Genomic DNA, 14,652 nt, shown 5'->3' with positions numbered 1-14,652 from the left:
GTGAGCTGCGGTTAGAAAGGGACAAAGGGGCTCATGATAATCACGACTAGGTCGCCCGCTGTGTATTTCTAGGTAGCTCAGACCTTATTAACACACAGTAGGCAAGCTTCGTGCATTTGTTTAATGAATAATTCCAATTCAACTGACATTTCTGGAGAGCAAGGCCTGGATTTAAATTTCTTTGAGGCCAGGCAAGATTACCACACTGCTTCTAAGTGACAGAGATGAATTCAAATTCTGACTCTGCCCTGCCTTTTCCTCTACATCACAGCGGCCCCTGTGGAGTTAAGTCTGTTCTGGTGGAAGAGGGAACAGGGAGGAGTAAACTTCACACACGCCTTGAATACCAGAGCAACAAGGTGACCACACCTGCCCCTGAGGCATCAGCCCCGCGGGGAAAGAGGTGAGCTATGTGTGCCGATTTTCACTTAGAGGAAGGGAAGAAGCAACAAGAACCTTAATCCTGTGCACTTTGTCATGCACAATAAAACATGGTAAAAGGGAGAACAAATTTGTTAAAATTACGGCATACTTTCTCCTTCCCACTTAATACCATTCTCTGTAATTATTTCTGAAATTACATAATGCATTTCAGGATACAATTTATCTGAGAAGTGGAATATGAAACTACATTGGACAGCAGCAAACACAACAGAATGCTTCTGGATTCCTACTGAGACCAATTACCAGTGTAGCATATTTCCTTCTCAGTGTGTGGGGAGTCACACATGTTCACTTTCACAAACAAAGGGGAGACTGTGCTTCTAGGTCTAGAGACTGCCAGTACCTTTCTTAAGGACAAGGGAAGGCATATATGAAAAAGGCTTCAAGTGAATTTTGCTACCACTGTAAACAGTTGAAGATAGGAAACTTGTAGCCAAGGGCGGGGGGAAGGGAAGGGCAAGGAGAGAGTGGCGGGGTGGGGGGTGGTACCCATCAACTGTGTTGAACTCTCACTCTAACTTTCTACCCAGAATTTTTCCAGGTCACAGAATAAACTGACAATCTCGGAGGTATTTATTGCAGCCAGAAATAAAAGCCGTGCTGGCTGAAAGGAAACAGCAGTACGGCAAGGTATGAAGCCAACAGTTATACTCCCTTGTAATGCCAGGGTTCACAGAGCTATCTGACTACAAAATGTGAAACGAGCAGACTGTTTCTGGAGATTAAAGAAGATGAAGGGCTCTTTGAGGTGCCAGTGGCAGCAAAAGTTCTAATTAAAACCATGCCTTAATATTAAAACAACAAAATGCCTATCAGATTGGCAAAGTTTTAAAAGAATGCAAATATTTAGTGTGGCAAGGGTGAGTGAAAGCAGGTATTCTCATGTAATGTTGGTGGGAATGTAAATTTTTCCAGCATCTGAAAGCCATTTAGAAAGTCTTATGAAAATAACTTTCCCATTTACAATAACAAGTGTCAAACATGTGTCAACCCCAGAGACTAGCACCGATAAATTTCACGCATCGCTCGGCTTCGACAATTATCAACTCTTGGCTAACCTTATGTCAATTATTCTCCCACCCACGTCCCCCCTCACTAGATAGTTTTGAAACAAACCTCCGAACTATATTTTCATCTGTAAATGGCTTAGTAGACATCTTGAAAGGAAAAGGACTTACATATTTTATGTATTACCATATCTAAAAAAAAGTCATTCCTTAATATCATCAAATATCTAGTAGATGTTAGAATTTCCCCCAACTGTCTCATACTGCTGTTTTTAACAGTTAGTTTGCTGAAATCAGGACCTAAACAAGGTTCACATACTGCATCTGATATGTCTGTGAAGTCTCCTTGAATCTATAAATTCCCATTCCCCTTCTTTTCCTTCATAATTTACATGTGGAAGAAATAAGCCATTTGTCCCACAGTCAGACTTAGCTGATTGCATCCTTGTGGGTCTCTTATTTGTTCCATTCTGTCTACTGGGCTTCCTGCAAGCTGGAAGTGGAATCTGGAGACTCAATCGGATTCAGGTTCAGTTTTTTGGGAGGAATACTTCATATGTGATAAAAATGCAAAAGGAGGTCCACAACACCAGGAGGCCTATAATGAATGGCTCTCTCTTCTTAGTGATATTAACAACGTCCCAAGGGTTGGGCTGATCCATCCATTATAAAGTGCCTCATCAGCTTTTTCCTATGGTTTTAGGCTGTAGTTGATGATCATTGCCTAGATCCCCATTTCATTAAGAAATGAAAAATGGCGATTTTCCAAGCCAGTCATCTCCTCTTTATTTATTAGCTGGAATGCTTCTATAAAGAAATTTCCCTCATTAAGTAATTGTTTACCTAAGTAACACTCAGAGAGAAAGGCTGGATTCCTTCCCATCATTTACCAGTTTTTTTAATAATGTGGTGGTACCTCAGCATCCTCAAAGATAGATGGAGTTATTTCTCTTAATATTAGTATAAATTTATGAATTTTAAATATATTTAATGCATTTCAATATATTGTAGATATTTTCCTGTTTTTACAGGTCAAATGCCTCATTTTGGCCCCTTCAAGCCAGATCATGAGTTCTTTCCATAGGACCCCAGAATTTTCACTAACTTCCTCGCATTCTGATAAGACATGACATTTCAGGCACATCTTGCACACTTCCTGCCCCAGAACTAGAATCTGCCATTTCCGTAAGAAGCCCTGATCTCTTTTACTGGAAAAATGTGTTGGAGACCACACTGGCACACTGCTACTGCATTGATGACTCTGGCTAAACAATTTTAGAGGCCCAAACTAGACAATATATGTTTTAAGAGAAAATATATTATGAATTCATGCTAATATTCTAATTCAGTTTTAAGATTCTGGATTTTTATTTAACTTGTTTGATTTTTACACTTGTTTTTGTACATGTGTTGGGGGTGTTAAGATTTTATTTATTTATTTGACAGAGAGAGAGACAGCTGGAGAGGGAACACAAGCCAGGGGAAGTGGGAGAGGGAGAGGCAGGCTTCCTACTGATCCAGGAGCCAGATGCGGGGCTAGATCCCAGAACCCTAGGATCATAACCAGAGCAGAAGGCAGACACTTAATGACTGAGCCACCCAGGTGCCCTGATTTTTACATTTGTATCTTTTTTCACTTTCATAAAAAATCTTGGTTCTTAAATAATTTTAAATATGAATACCTCTAGTCTCCATCATTTCTTCTTGGGGATTTATTCTAAGGAAATAAGCTGATACGACATCTATGGCAATGTTCTATATAGTAGCAGAAAAAAAAAGTAACATACATGTAAAACAATAAACAGAATATAAACAATAGTAAGCTCTTAAAATAGAATACTAGACAGTCAATGATGATAGTATAGCTTTTCAGGATGCCATTAAAAGAAAAAAATCAATCAGATGAAAGCTACCTTTGTTTTGTTTGTTTTTGTTTTATGAGATATAATTGACATGTTATATTAGTTCTGGTATACAATATATTTGATTTGATATTTGGAAGCTACTCTAAGAGAAAAAAAATCAAAAAAAGAAAAGAAAAGAAATCTAATACTCTGGCTGAAAATGCAATGGATTACTGAATAAATATGCAAAACCCTAAACACAGTATTAGCACATCAAATCCAAATTCAGACACATATGAAAAGTAGCAAGCAGCACTTATCCCAGTGCATGGCTGACTTAATTTATAAATATCAATGACTATAATTCACCATATTAACAGAAAAGGGGAAAAAAGCTCAACAGATTCAGAAAAAACATTTGACAAAACTCAATATGCATGAATAATAATCAATATCATTAATAATCAATAGTCATTAAAAAGTAGACATGGGGCGCCTCAGTGGCTCAGTGGGTTAAAGCTTCTGCCTTTGGCTCCAGTCATGATCCCAGGGTCCTGGGATGGAGCCCTGCATCGGGAATCTCTGCTCAGCAGGGAGCCCGCTTCCCCTTCTCTCTGCCTGCCTCTCTGCCTACTTATCATCTCTGTCTGTCAAATAAACAAATAAAGTCTTTTTTTTTAAAAAAAAGTAGAAATAAAGAGTACTTTCTTCAGCTGATTAAGGGTATTCTTTTTATAAAAATCCTATATTGCACATCATTCTTAATAGTGAATATCCTTGGGGCGCCTGGGTGGTTCAATGGGTTAAGCCTTCAACATGATCTCAGGGTCCTGGGATTGAGTCCCGCATCACATGGGGCTCTCTGCTCAGCGGGGAGCCTGCTTCCTCCTCTCTCTCTGCCTGCCTCTCTGCCTACTTGTGATCTCTGTCTGTCAAATAAATAAATAAAATCTTAAAAAAAAAAAAGTGAAAATCCTTCTGAGAGCACGAAGGGAAAAAAAAAGAAACCTACTGGCACCACTTCTGTCCAACAATGTATTAGAGATCCCAGCCATGAGACAAAAGAGGAAACAAAAAATTAAAAGATATAAGGTTTGGGAAGGGTTGAAAACAAAGAGTATTGTCAGTATTCACAGACAACATGACTAATTATCAAGAAAATCCAGGGGTGCCTGGGTGGCTCAGTGGGTTAAGTGTCTGCCTTTGGCTCAGGTCAAGATCCCAGGGTCCGCAGGGAGCCTGCTTCCTCCTCTCTCTGTGCCTGTCTCTGCCTACTTGTGATCTCTGTCAAATAAATAAATAAAATCTTTAAAAAAAAAAAAAGTAAAAATAAAGAGAACTTTCTTCAGCTGATTAAGGGTATTCTTTTTATAAAAATCCTATATTACGCATCATGCACATCATTCTTAATAGTGAAAATCCTCAAAAAAAAAAAAGTGAAAATCCTCTAAGAGCAGGAAGGAAAAAAAAAGAAACCTACTAGCACCACTTCTGTCTAACAATGTATTAGAGATCCCAGCCATGAGACCAAAGAGGGAACAAAAAAAGACGTAAAATTAAAAGATATAAGGTTTGGGAAGGATTGAAAACAAAGAAAATTGTCAGTATTCACAGACAACATGACTAATTATCAAGAAAATCCAAAATAAAAGTTAGAAGATGAAAATTTTTTAAAAAGTATACCATTTATAATACCATCAAAACACACCAAATATCTAGGAATAAATCTATTGAAAGATGTTGTAAGACTCTACCTGAAGACAATTTTTTAACTTTTATTTTAAATGTATGGTATATCATGTTCACAGAATGGAGGTCTCAAAATTATAAACAGTTCTTCACAAACTGACTCATATATACAGTGAAATTCCAATGGAAATCCTGTAGGACGTTCATGGAAACTTCCAGGTTGATTCTAACATATTTATGGAAAAGCAATGGGCCAAGAAACTCTCAAAGAACAAAGTGGAGAAAAGATCACAGTCTTGAATGTATATTGTGGTACATTCATAAAACTCAATACTAGATTTCAGTAACACTAGAAGGAAACAAAACCCCACAGCTACACCCAACAATGGGAAGAGGTCTCCCCTAGCCAGCATCATGTTGAACAAGAGAAGCCATGAAGAAAGGAAATGGTAAGTATTTCCATTTATAGACAGTTCAAAACCACAGAAAATTAATCTATGATGTTAGCAAGCAGGAGAGCAGTTCTCTGTGAGGAGAAAGGAAGAAGTGATTGGGGAGAAGCATGAGGTTGGCTTTCAGGAGCTGGGAATGATGTATTCTCTACTGCATGCACTTGGGGATACATCATTGCACTATATGCTTACAATCTTTTGTACTTTCCTGTATGTATAAGTTAACTAAAAAGTGAAAAACACAGCAAGAAATATGGTGAACATAAAGGAAACTACATAAATAACATGAAAAAGAATAGCTATAAAAATGACTGTTGGGGGGACGCCTGGGTGGTTCAGTTAGGTAAGTGCCTGCCTTCGGTTCAGGTTATGATCCCACCATCCTGGGATCAAATTCTGCATCTGGCTCCTTGCTCAGCCGGAAACCTGCTTCTCCCTCTGCCTGCCTCTCCCCCTGCTTGTTCTCTCTCTCTCTCTCTCTGACAAATAAATAAATAAAATATTTAAATGAAGAAAGAAAAATAAAATATTTTTTAAAATGATTATAGGGGTACCTGTGTGGCTCAGTCTGTTAAGCATCTGCCCTCGGCCCAGGTCATGATCCCAGCGTCCTGGGATGGAGCTCCTCATCAGGCTCGGGCCTCAGAGGGGAGTCTGCTTGAGATGCTCTCTCTCCTCTCCCTTTGCCTCTCACCCTGCTCGTGCATTTGCCAGCACTCGCTCTCTCTCTCTCTCTCTCTCTCTCTCTCAAACAAATGAATCTTTAAAAAAAGAAATGATTATCAAGAATAGGTTAGGTATGGAATGCCAAGAGTCAATATACTTGGAATTGATGTTCCTGAAAAGTGAACATACCAAATGAAACTGAAAAGATTTTCAAAGGTCGGACAGATGAAAACTTCGCTGAAATAAAGTCTTAACCTATACATTTGAAGGACACATACTGTCCTAGGAAATTCTGATTCATATGCAGGCAAAATCATTAGACTTCGAAGAAAAACTTCAACAATAAAGAAAGTACCAGGGACACCTGGGTGGCTCAGTTGGTTAAGCAGCTGCCTTCTGCTGGGGTCATGATCCCAGTGTCCTGGGATCGAGTCCCACATCGGGCTCCTTGCTCGGCAGGGAGCCTGCTTCTCCCTCTGCCTCTGCCTGCCATTCTGTCTGCCTGTGCTCGCTCTCTCCCCCTCTCTCTCTCTGATAAATAAATAAAATATTTAAAAAAAAAAAAAAAAAGAAAGAAAGAAAGTACCAAGCAGGCGGAGAAAAGGAGAAAAGAAATGAGGAAAATAAATTAGACTCAACATTTCTACAAATTAAATGCCAGCAGAGAATGGAGCAAAACTCTAAACAACTGTGGTTACTGAACAGGACATGAATTTATCAGTCACAATTATAATGCACCTAACAACAGAACAGCGAAGAAGAGGACTGTGGGAGGAACTGTCCGGGTGCTGATGCCCTTGTCCTCACAGCAGGAGCCAAGGACAACACAGGACCCATCTCGAGTGCAGTTTAGAGGATATGATGACTCCCTGATCAGTGGACAGTGGACAGTCTGCGCCTCCCTCTCCTCCCAGTTCCTTCTCTCTCTTTCTCTGTCTCCCAAATAAATAAATGAAGTCTTTAAAAAAAGAAAAGAAAGAAAAAAGAAAAGAAAGCAAGCTAATCCTCAGTGTGACAGTATTATGTGGGGCCTCTGAGAGGCGATTAGGTATTGAAGACGGAGCCCTCATGAACAGGATTAGCATCCTTACAAAAACCCAGACTCCAAGGCTGCCTCAGTCTGGAGAGCATGTGACTCTTGATCCTGGAGTTGTAACTTGAAGCCCCATGTAGGGTGTAGAGCCTACTTAAAACTAGAAAAAAAAAAAATTAATCTTTAAAAAAGGAAAAAAAGAAGCCCACAGAGCTCACTTGCCCCTTCAGTCATACGAGGCCTGAGCAAGAAGCCTGCTGCCTGTGATCCAGGAAGTAAGCCCTGACCAGAATCTGTCAGCCCCTTGATCTTCGACGCCCCCCACCCCTCCAGAACTGGGAGAAATAAATTTCTATTGTTCATAAGCCATCCAGTGTTTTGGATTCTATTACAGCAGCCTAAACAGATTAAGACAAATGCTCATTCAAGTTCACAGACGCCACAAGCTTGCAGATTACTATCAATCAGGAATAAATTCAACTATAACTTATAGGACAAAGACTCCTCAGAATTTTCTCTAGATTTCATAAATAGTATTAACAGAACTACTGTCCACTTTTCAAATTTTAAAATGAAAGTATCTGAATCATCTACCAAAAAAGATTTAAAGGCACAAAGTGCTTGCTAATGGGAATTTTCTTGATAATCACTCATGATGCTCAGTGGTACAGCTAAATAGCAGTCATACTCGCCGGCAGGGAAATCAAACTTATTTGGATCCATATTCCCTTTAGAGTAAGACCAGGGGCATCTAGCTTCTATATCTTATCACTTTCACAACCCAGATAAAAACAAGGAAGAAATCCCTCCAAGTCAAATAGGAGATAGTAGAAACATGGATAAAAGGAAAAACGCTTTTTAAAAGAAAACCAAAAAGGAGGCGCCTGGGTGGCTCAGTCGGGTAAGCCTCCAACTCTTGATTTCGGCTCAGATCATGATCTCAGGATCATTTAAGATCAAGTCCCACGTCAGGCTCCACACAGAGTCCACTGGAGATTTTCTCTCTCTCTCTCTCTCTCTCTCTTCCTCTGCCCACCTCCCCCCACCTCCATAGTTTGCTCACACTTTCCCTAAATCAATAAATAAAATCTTCTAAAAAATTTTAAAAATAAAAGAAAATTATGAAAAATCTCAATTTTTCAAGAAGCTAAAATGAGGAAGATTGCTATCAAATTTGTATGTCATTTAAGCAGAAATTTTTTCCTCAATATTTAAAATAGACAAACTACCCAAATGTTTCCAAATTTCCAAAAAGAGACACTTAAAACTTCAGGATTATTCTTTAGAATTTGAACCAATATCTTATTAATATACTTGTTTTTTAAATTTCCATGACAAATCATTTTTTTTTACCAGACTATTTCAGTATGCACTGATTATAATGCGTTAGTGTTGTTTTGCTTTGTTTTCATTAAAGTAAGTAAAGACCATTCTTAATACATAAGAAGTAGACAACCAGAGGACGCAGGGTGCAGAGGGCTGGGGTGGGTTGGAGGGGGGCAGTGCATTCCAGGGAATGAAAAACAATAAAAAGGCAAAAAAGCGACTCATTACCTGCTGAGCTGTAGCATCCTGTTGGACATAAGCTACCTGCCCTGGGTCTGTAAACAGAGTCTAGACAAAAGAAACAACAACAGGAAAAAAACCTATCAATAAATCTTTAGACAGTTTGCCTACACAGGAAAAATTATCCTACTGCTAAGCACTAATTCTTGGCAGACTTCATTTCCATATAGCTAGTAATAATCCTTCATTAATAAAGAAGATAAAGACAGTAATCTTACTTTTAGCTAAAACCTTTCATTCAGATGGTTCCAAAGAGATTATGTAAGTTAACCATCTCAACTGGCTAACATACTTGACAATTTTACCCTTAAGCAAAATCTCTCGTGGTTGAATGTCAGAGCTAATTAAAAAAGGTATGTCACAAAAATGTAAGACATGGCATGAACAAGGGCGCATACGTTCACACATCACACTGTGTACCACAGGAGTAGACTTGGGATTAAGTGAAAATGGATGGAGACATACAGACACACAGAAGACTAACATATACACAAGGATAGTTTTCAAATATATATAAATGTGTGCTCATTACCAAAAAAGTAGAAGGGAAATAAACTGAATTTAATGTTCCATAGATTCATTCCTGCATAAAGTTAGTAAAAATCATAATTTTTAAAAGGTCTTACTGAAACACATAATTTGGGTCATGATACAGCAGAATTAACTAGAGAAGGAAAATCTTCAAAATCATTTTAGTCAAGGTACCACAGAAAATCACCAATCCAGAAAAATATTCTGCCCAAGCCTTTAGCAAACCCAGAGGAATAAAAACTATGGTTCAGTTCTGATTCCAGAGGTACATCTAGGAATTTCAGTCAGTTGTATGATTTCTTAGACTTGCTATTTAAAAATTATTAAAAATCAAAAGAGCATGTGACTCTTGATCTTGGGGTTGCGAATTTGAGCCCCACATTGGGCATAGATTACTAAAATAAAATAAATTTTTAAATTATCAAAAATCAGACATTCAGTAACACAATAATAAGTTGCCTACAGGACATTCTTTACATAAACTATCCGAACTTGTTTTAATATAGTCAGGGGATTAAAACTAAGTAGAGACATCCTAAAAGTACCATCTGACTACTTGGTGACTTTCATTTATATAGATTTAGAAGTTTTCAATTAGATGGGCCCCATTTCTTCTTGGGTGTGATTTGAGCCCCTTGATTAAATATTCCATGAGGGCAAATTTTTATTACCAAGATTCCACTACAAAAGTATGAAACTTGTTTTTGTTTGTTTGTTTGTTTTAGTATATTTAAAAGATCTCTTTACATTCTAAAGCGCTAACATGCAAACTGACATTTACATATTTGTTTGTGTCTTGTATTTGGAAACTAACACGCCAAGTCACTGAGAAAAAAATAAAAGAAAGCAGTTCTAACTGCACAGCTTTTACCTTTGCTTCTATTATAGTTCTACAAATCAGTCAATTATTAATAAGCCAATAGGACTTTTTGCTTACACCTTTCACTGAAATAATCTGTATGTTTTTATTGATCCATCTGTGATTAAGCTATACAGAACTAAATGCCATTTTTGACTTGGTTCTTGATACTTCAGAAAAGTAACAAGTTGGTAAGCTAGTCCACGGTTGCTGGGACAAGAACTCAGAGGAGGCTAGCACTCTAACCTCCTACTATATTTAATTTAAATAAAGCGTATCTTCCTCTGCCAAGTTAGTTATAAGCTCCTGAAAAGCACAGATTGTATCTGAATCATATCTTGCATCACCAGCACCTAGCCCAGGGAGGACAGAAAATAAACATAAGTCAGTGGGGAGTTAACCAATTAACAAACAAACTAGAAACAGTAACCCTTCACATGCCTGTGCGGCTTCCACAGGATGGATGTACACCAGTGTGTGCTCAGGCCCGTCCACTGAAGTGTAGGAGGCACCATCTGCCGTGTACACCACCTGCTGGGGCGGACGAACCTGGTCATCGGTGTAGACAATCTGAGCCACAGTTCCAGCGTCAGGAACAAAGTGCACCTGGGGCAGAAAGCAGCAAGTATATAGCAAGTATCCTTGTAGAACAAAACCAATCTCACAAAGATACCTGGCTGACCAAGCACAGTCCACAGTTGTATCTCTAAAATATTCCCAATGAAAGAAGTATGAGAACTGATACACCCTAGTCATCTACACTGTTAGAGACTTGGGGACAGGATGCAAGGAAGGAATCCTTGTCACTGATTTGCTAGTTAATATCAGGCAACTGATATAAATTCTTCTTGGCCCCAAATGTCCAGTGCAGACATCTCTTTTGGGAAATCATGAGGGAGCAGTCACCTGATCCTGGAAATGTGACTGAAGATTCCTGGTTGACCACATAACCAAAATACGAAATACAAATTATTCTGCAATGTAAAACAATGTCAACTCAAAAGCCAATTGCCCTCAACACATGATTAATATTCTGCTTTATAATTAATAGTGCCTTTCTTCAGACATATTAAAACAAGGTCACTTTCTTTCCTACATGTTTTTTTCACACTCCAAGGCTATACTGGAGGCATGGCAGTAAGCGTATGCTGAGTCAATGAATGTTACAGACCTCTTCCTTGCCAGTAAGATAAAGACACAGAAAATTCTAGTCTAGTACTTTTAAAGGGTTTTGGAAAACCATTTCAGTTGTCACCAGGGTAAATAATTTTCTACCTACCAAGAATGAAAGCAGAAACTAAATTCTATAAAATGCTTTCTGGATAGTCCGCTTAGGAGGTTTGACTTCTTGAAGGCTAGAGCTTGGCACACAGCCTGATACCTGATATTGAAGGTATGGAAGCAGATGGCCAAAGCACACACTTGGGAGAGAAATAATTTATGTGCTGATATCAACGTTAGTTAGAATCTTTACTCTTATGCTTTCCTGGCTTTGGACCTAACTTTTTTTATTTCAGTTTTTTTCCAGTGGGAAGCAGTAGATTCCAAAAACGATATGAGGAAATTTAATCCCCAGAAAGAAACCTGGAGACCAAATGCAATCAAACAGAAATAAAACAAACTTCCACTTTTAAACTAAGTATATTGTCCAACTTCTACACAAATTTGATTTGTCCATGAAGATACAGTTTGTATATTGCAAGAATTGGACTTCTAACAATTGGCACAGCTTGAAGTGCTGCAAGATAACTTTTTGGCTTTAGATCTGTGCATTAACATTGAAACTTGGTCTCCATCGCACAGTATCTTGCTAAATCAGAGTTCTTGGCTAGGAAAAGAAACAACTGGGAAGAGGGAGAGCAATGAGGGGGGTTGAGCTCTGCTGTTTACTATCCAATTACCTACAAAATGGTGACCCTGTTTTTTGAATGGACTACATTTTCACTCATAAACAAAATACACCAAAATACACAGCTACATGAAAGTTGTCTTCACATGGTTTCTATGAGAATCAGAACAGCATTCTCAGTTACCCTGCTGGAAGCATCACTAGAACATTTTTTTTTTTTAAGTATTCAGACTCAAACTTTAAATCATACCAGGAAACTAATTTTATTTATTGCAATATTTGCCATATTACTTAAGTAAATGTGTATATTTAAGTCTTTAGTGTTAACATCCTGATTTTGGTAATAATACTAAGGTTATGTAAGTTAATGAAAAACTAACTTAAAATTGCATATTTATTACAATGCTTAAAAATTAAGTTTTATACTTTGGCCACACTGGATTCCTTATGACTGTGGACTGTTCCCAGAATTCAAATCCACATCAAAAAAGCAGACATTTGCCTTTGCTAAGAATAGTCAAAATAACACGCTGCTGGTTATGACCACAGTCCAAAAGGCCGTGATCATCCATCACAGCAGCATTTGGATACGTGACTGGCCTTCCAGGTGGCTGACTCGATGGGACAGCTTGCCATTAGACCTTTACGTTCTGAATTTGAAAGAAAAGAAAAAGCCACTCAGTAGACATACTTTGTACTTCATTAAAGATGAAGAATCAAAACCTTATACTAGGTAACAGGAAAGAAACACTCCAGTTGGAGGCTTTCAGCACTAAGAATATAAAATAAAACCAGGCAGTGAAACAAACATAACAGTAAGTTGCAGAAGTGGCAGAGAAGCCTGTGGGTGGTCCCTGAGCCCTTGTAAATCATAGTGACCCATACTTGTGGAGCATTCGAAGTGCCAAAACCCTCCGTATTCCGCCTGTGCTGGTCCTGCACATCCCCTCCCTCCCAGCTACTCTCACTACAGCGAAGCTGGTATTTCTTTAGCTGTCAGCAAACCGACCCAACTGAAATACCGCTCCCAGCCCCACGCTGGAAAGACCGTTCTTCACCTGTGCGGCATTCTCTTCGTGCTCGGCAGATGTGGGCCACACATGTGAGCTCTCATCTTTGGAATCCATCCTTCCCCCTGCTGGACAGCTCCGCGTCCGTCCGGGGCACCTAGAGCAGCACCGGGCAGAGGACAGTCATCTGTCTACCACGTGCGGGTTCATGAAGGACAGAAAGACCTCTCTGCAACGTGCCTGAAGAAAAAGAGAAAGTGAACCAAGTTCTTTAATAGATGAATACATTTTAATAAATTATAGTTTCAACCACAAAGGGAAAAAAATAACATATCTGGACAAAAAGATGAAAATGGAAAAATTATTTGTAATGATAATACAATGTATTGCATGCTTGCTATGTTCTAGACACTCATCAGGTAGGTGTAACCCTCACTAAAAATACTAAAGGTCTGGGGCTCCTGGCTGGGTCAGTCCATAGAGCACATGACTATTAATCTCAGGGTCATGAGTTCAAACCTCATGTTGGGGGTAGTTTACTTAAAAAGTAAATGAATGATGGGGCGCCTGGGTGGCTCAGTGGGTTAAAGCCTCTGCCTTCAGCTCAGGTCATGTTCTCAGGGTCCTGGGATCGAGCCCCACATTGGGCTCTCTGCTCAGCTGCGAGCCTGCTTCCCCTGCTCGCTCTCTCTGCTTCTCTGCCTACTTGTGATCTCTGTCTCTCTAATAAATAAATAAAATATTTTTTTTTAAAAGTAAATAAATGAATAAATACTGAAGGTCAACAACATAGACTAAAATAGAATGCTGCAGGTATATCTCTGAGTTCTGCTGATGAGGAGAACAAGGTTTCTAGACAGTAAATGTAGGTAAGTGATGGGTTCATACCCAAGCCTGACTGTTGCACAGCCCAGCTCAGCTGTCCCCTGCACACTTGCTTAGACACTGACTTCCTACACCACCTATGCGAAATGAACAGCAGAATAATAAAAGTCACAAAAACAGGAAAATGGCAGGCAGAGAAGACTGAATTTTGGGGGCCACAATCTGGTGAATATAAATGTAATTCTGTTTCCCATTTGGTTAATGCAGGATCAATTAATGAACAAATCACAAACCTTAATAAACATCAACCTGCACTAAATCTACATCTTGAAATCTTTTCCAAGATAGGTGGTTTTTTTCCATTTTTTTTTAATTTTTCCAAAATAGTATTTTAAGGAAATCAATCTTCCCTTCTGATGGTGATAAATCATGGACATGTTAAGACTCATGTGAGATTTAGCTGTTTAATGGAGCAGCCACGCCTGATATACCTCCTCCCGCCATCCCATTAAAGCAGCAGGCATAAACGGGAAAGGTAAAACCGCTCAGAACACCACTACACCAAAGGTAAGGAAGACCATTGGCCCAGATCCAGTCAGAATTTTTCCCATTATTAACGGAAATAAGCCAAAAAGCATATTCTTTTTTTTTAAAGATTTATTTATTTTTTTTTAAAGATTTTATTTATTTATTTGACAGAGAGAAATTACAAGTACACTGAGAGGCAGGCAGAGAGAGAGAAGGAAGCAGGCTCCCTGCTGAGCAGAGAGCCCGATGCGGGACTCGATCCCAGGACCCTGAGATCATGACCTGAGCCGAAGGCAGCGGCCTAACCCACTGAGCCACCCAGGCGCCCCTTATTTATTTATTTGACAGA

At 39.0% G+C, this 14,652-nt stretch overlaps 1 protein-coding gene across 2 annotated transcripts in view; it reads right to left on the bottom strand.

Annotated features, from left to right (window-relative positions):
* PRDM10 (PR/SET domain 10) overlaps nt 1-14,652 on the bottom strand; it is a 95,969-nt gene that overhangs the window by 49,437 nt on the left and 31,880 nt on the right. For both annotated transcript variants that reach the window (XM_059413835.1, XM_059413843.1), the window contains exons 2-4: nt 12,999-13,190; nt 10,533-10,697; nt 8,690-8,749 (exon numbers count right to left, since the gene is read on the bottom strand). In XM_059413835.1, the coding sequence (XP_059269818.1) occupies nt 8,690-8,749; nt 10,533-10,697; nt 12,999-13,067 (294 nt within the window). In that variant the 5' untranslated portion in view covers nt 13,068-13,190. The remainder of the gene's footprint in view (nt 1-8,689; nt 8,750-10,532; nt 10,698-12,998; nt 13,191-14,652) is intronic.

Source organism: Mustela nigripes, chromosome 1 (genome assembly GCF_022355385.1).
Source record: "Mustela nigripes isolate SB6536 chromosome 1, MUSNIG.SB6536, whole genome shotgun sequence".
Lineage (NCBI taxonomy): Eukaryota > Metazoa > Chordata > Mammalia > Carnivora > Mustelidae > Mustela > Mustela nigripes.
Note: the sequence above shows the minus strand (reverse complement) of the source record. Positions and strands in the feature narration are given on the sequence as shown.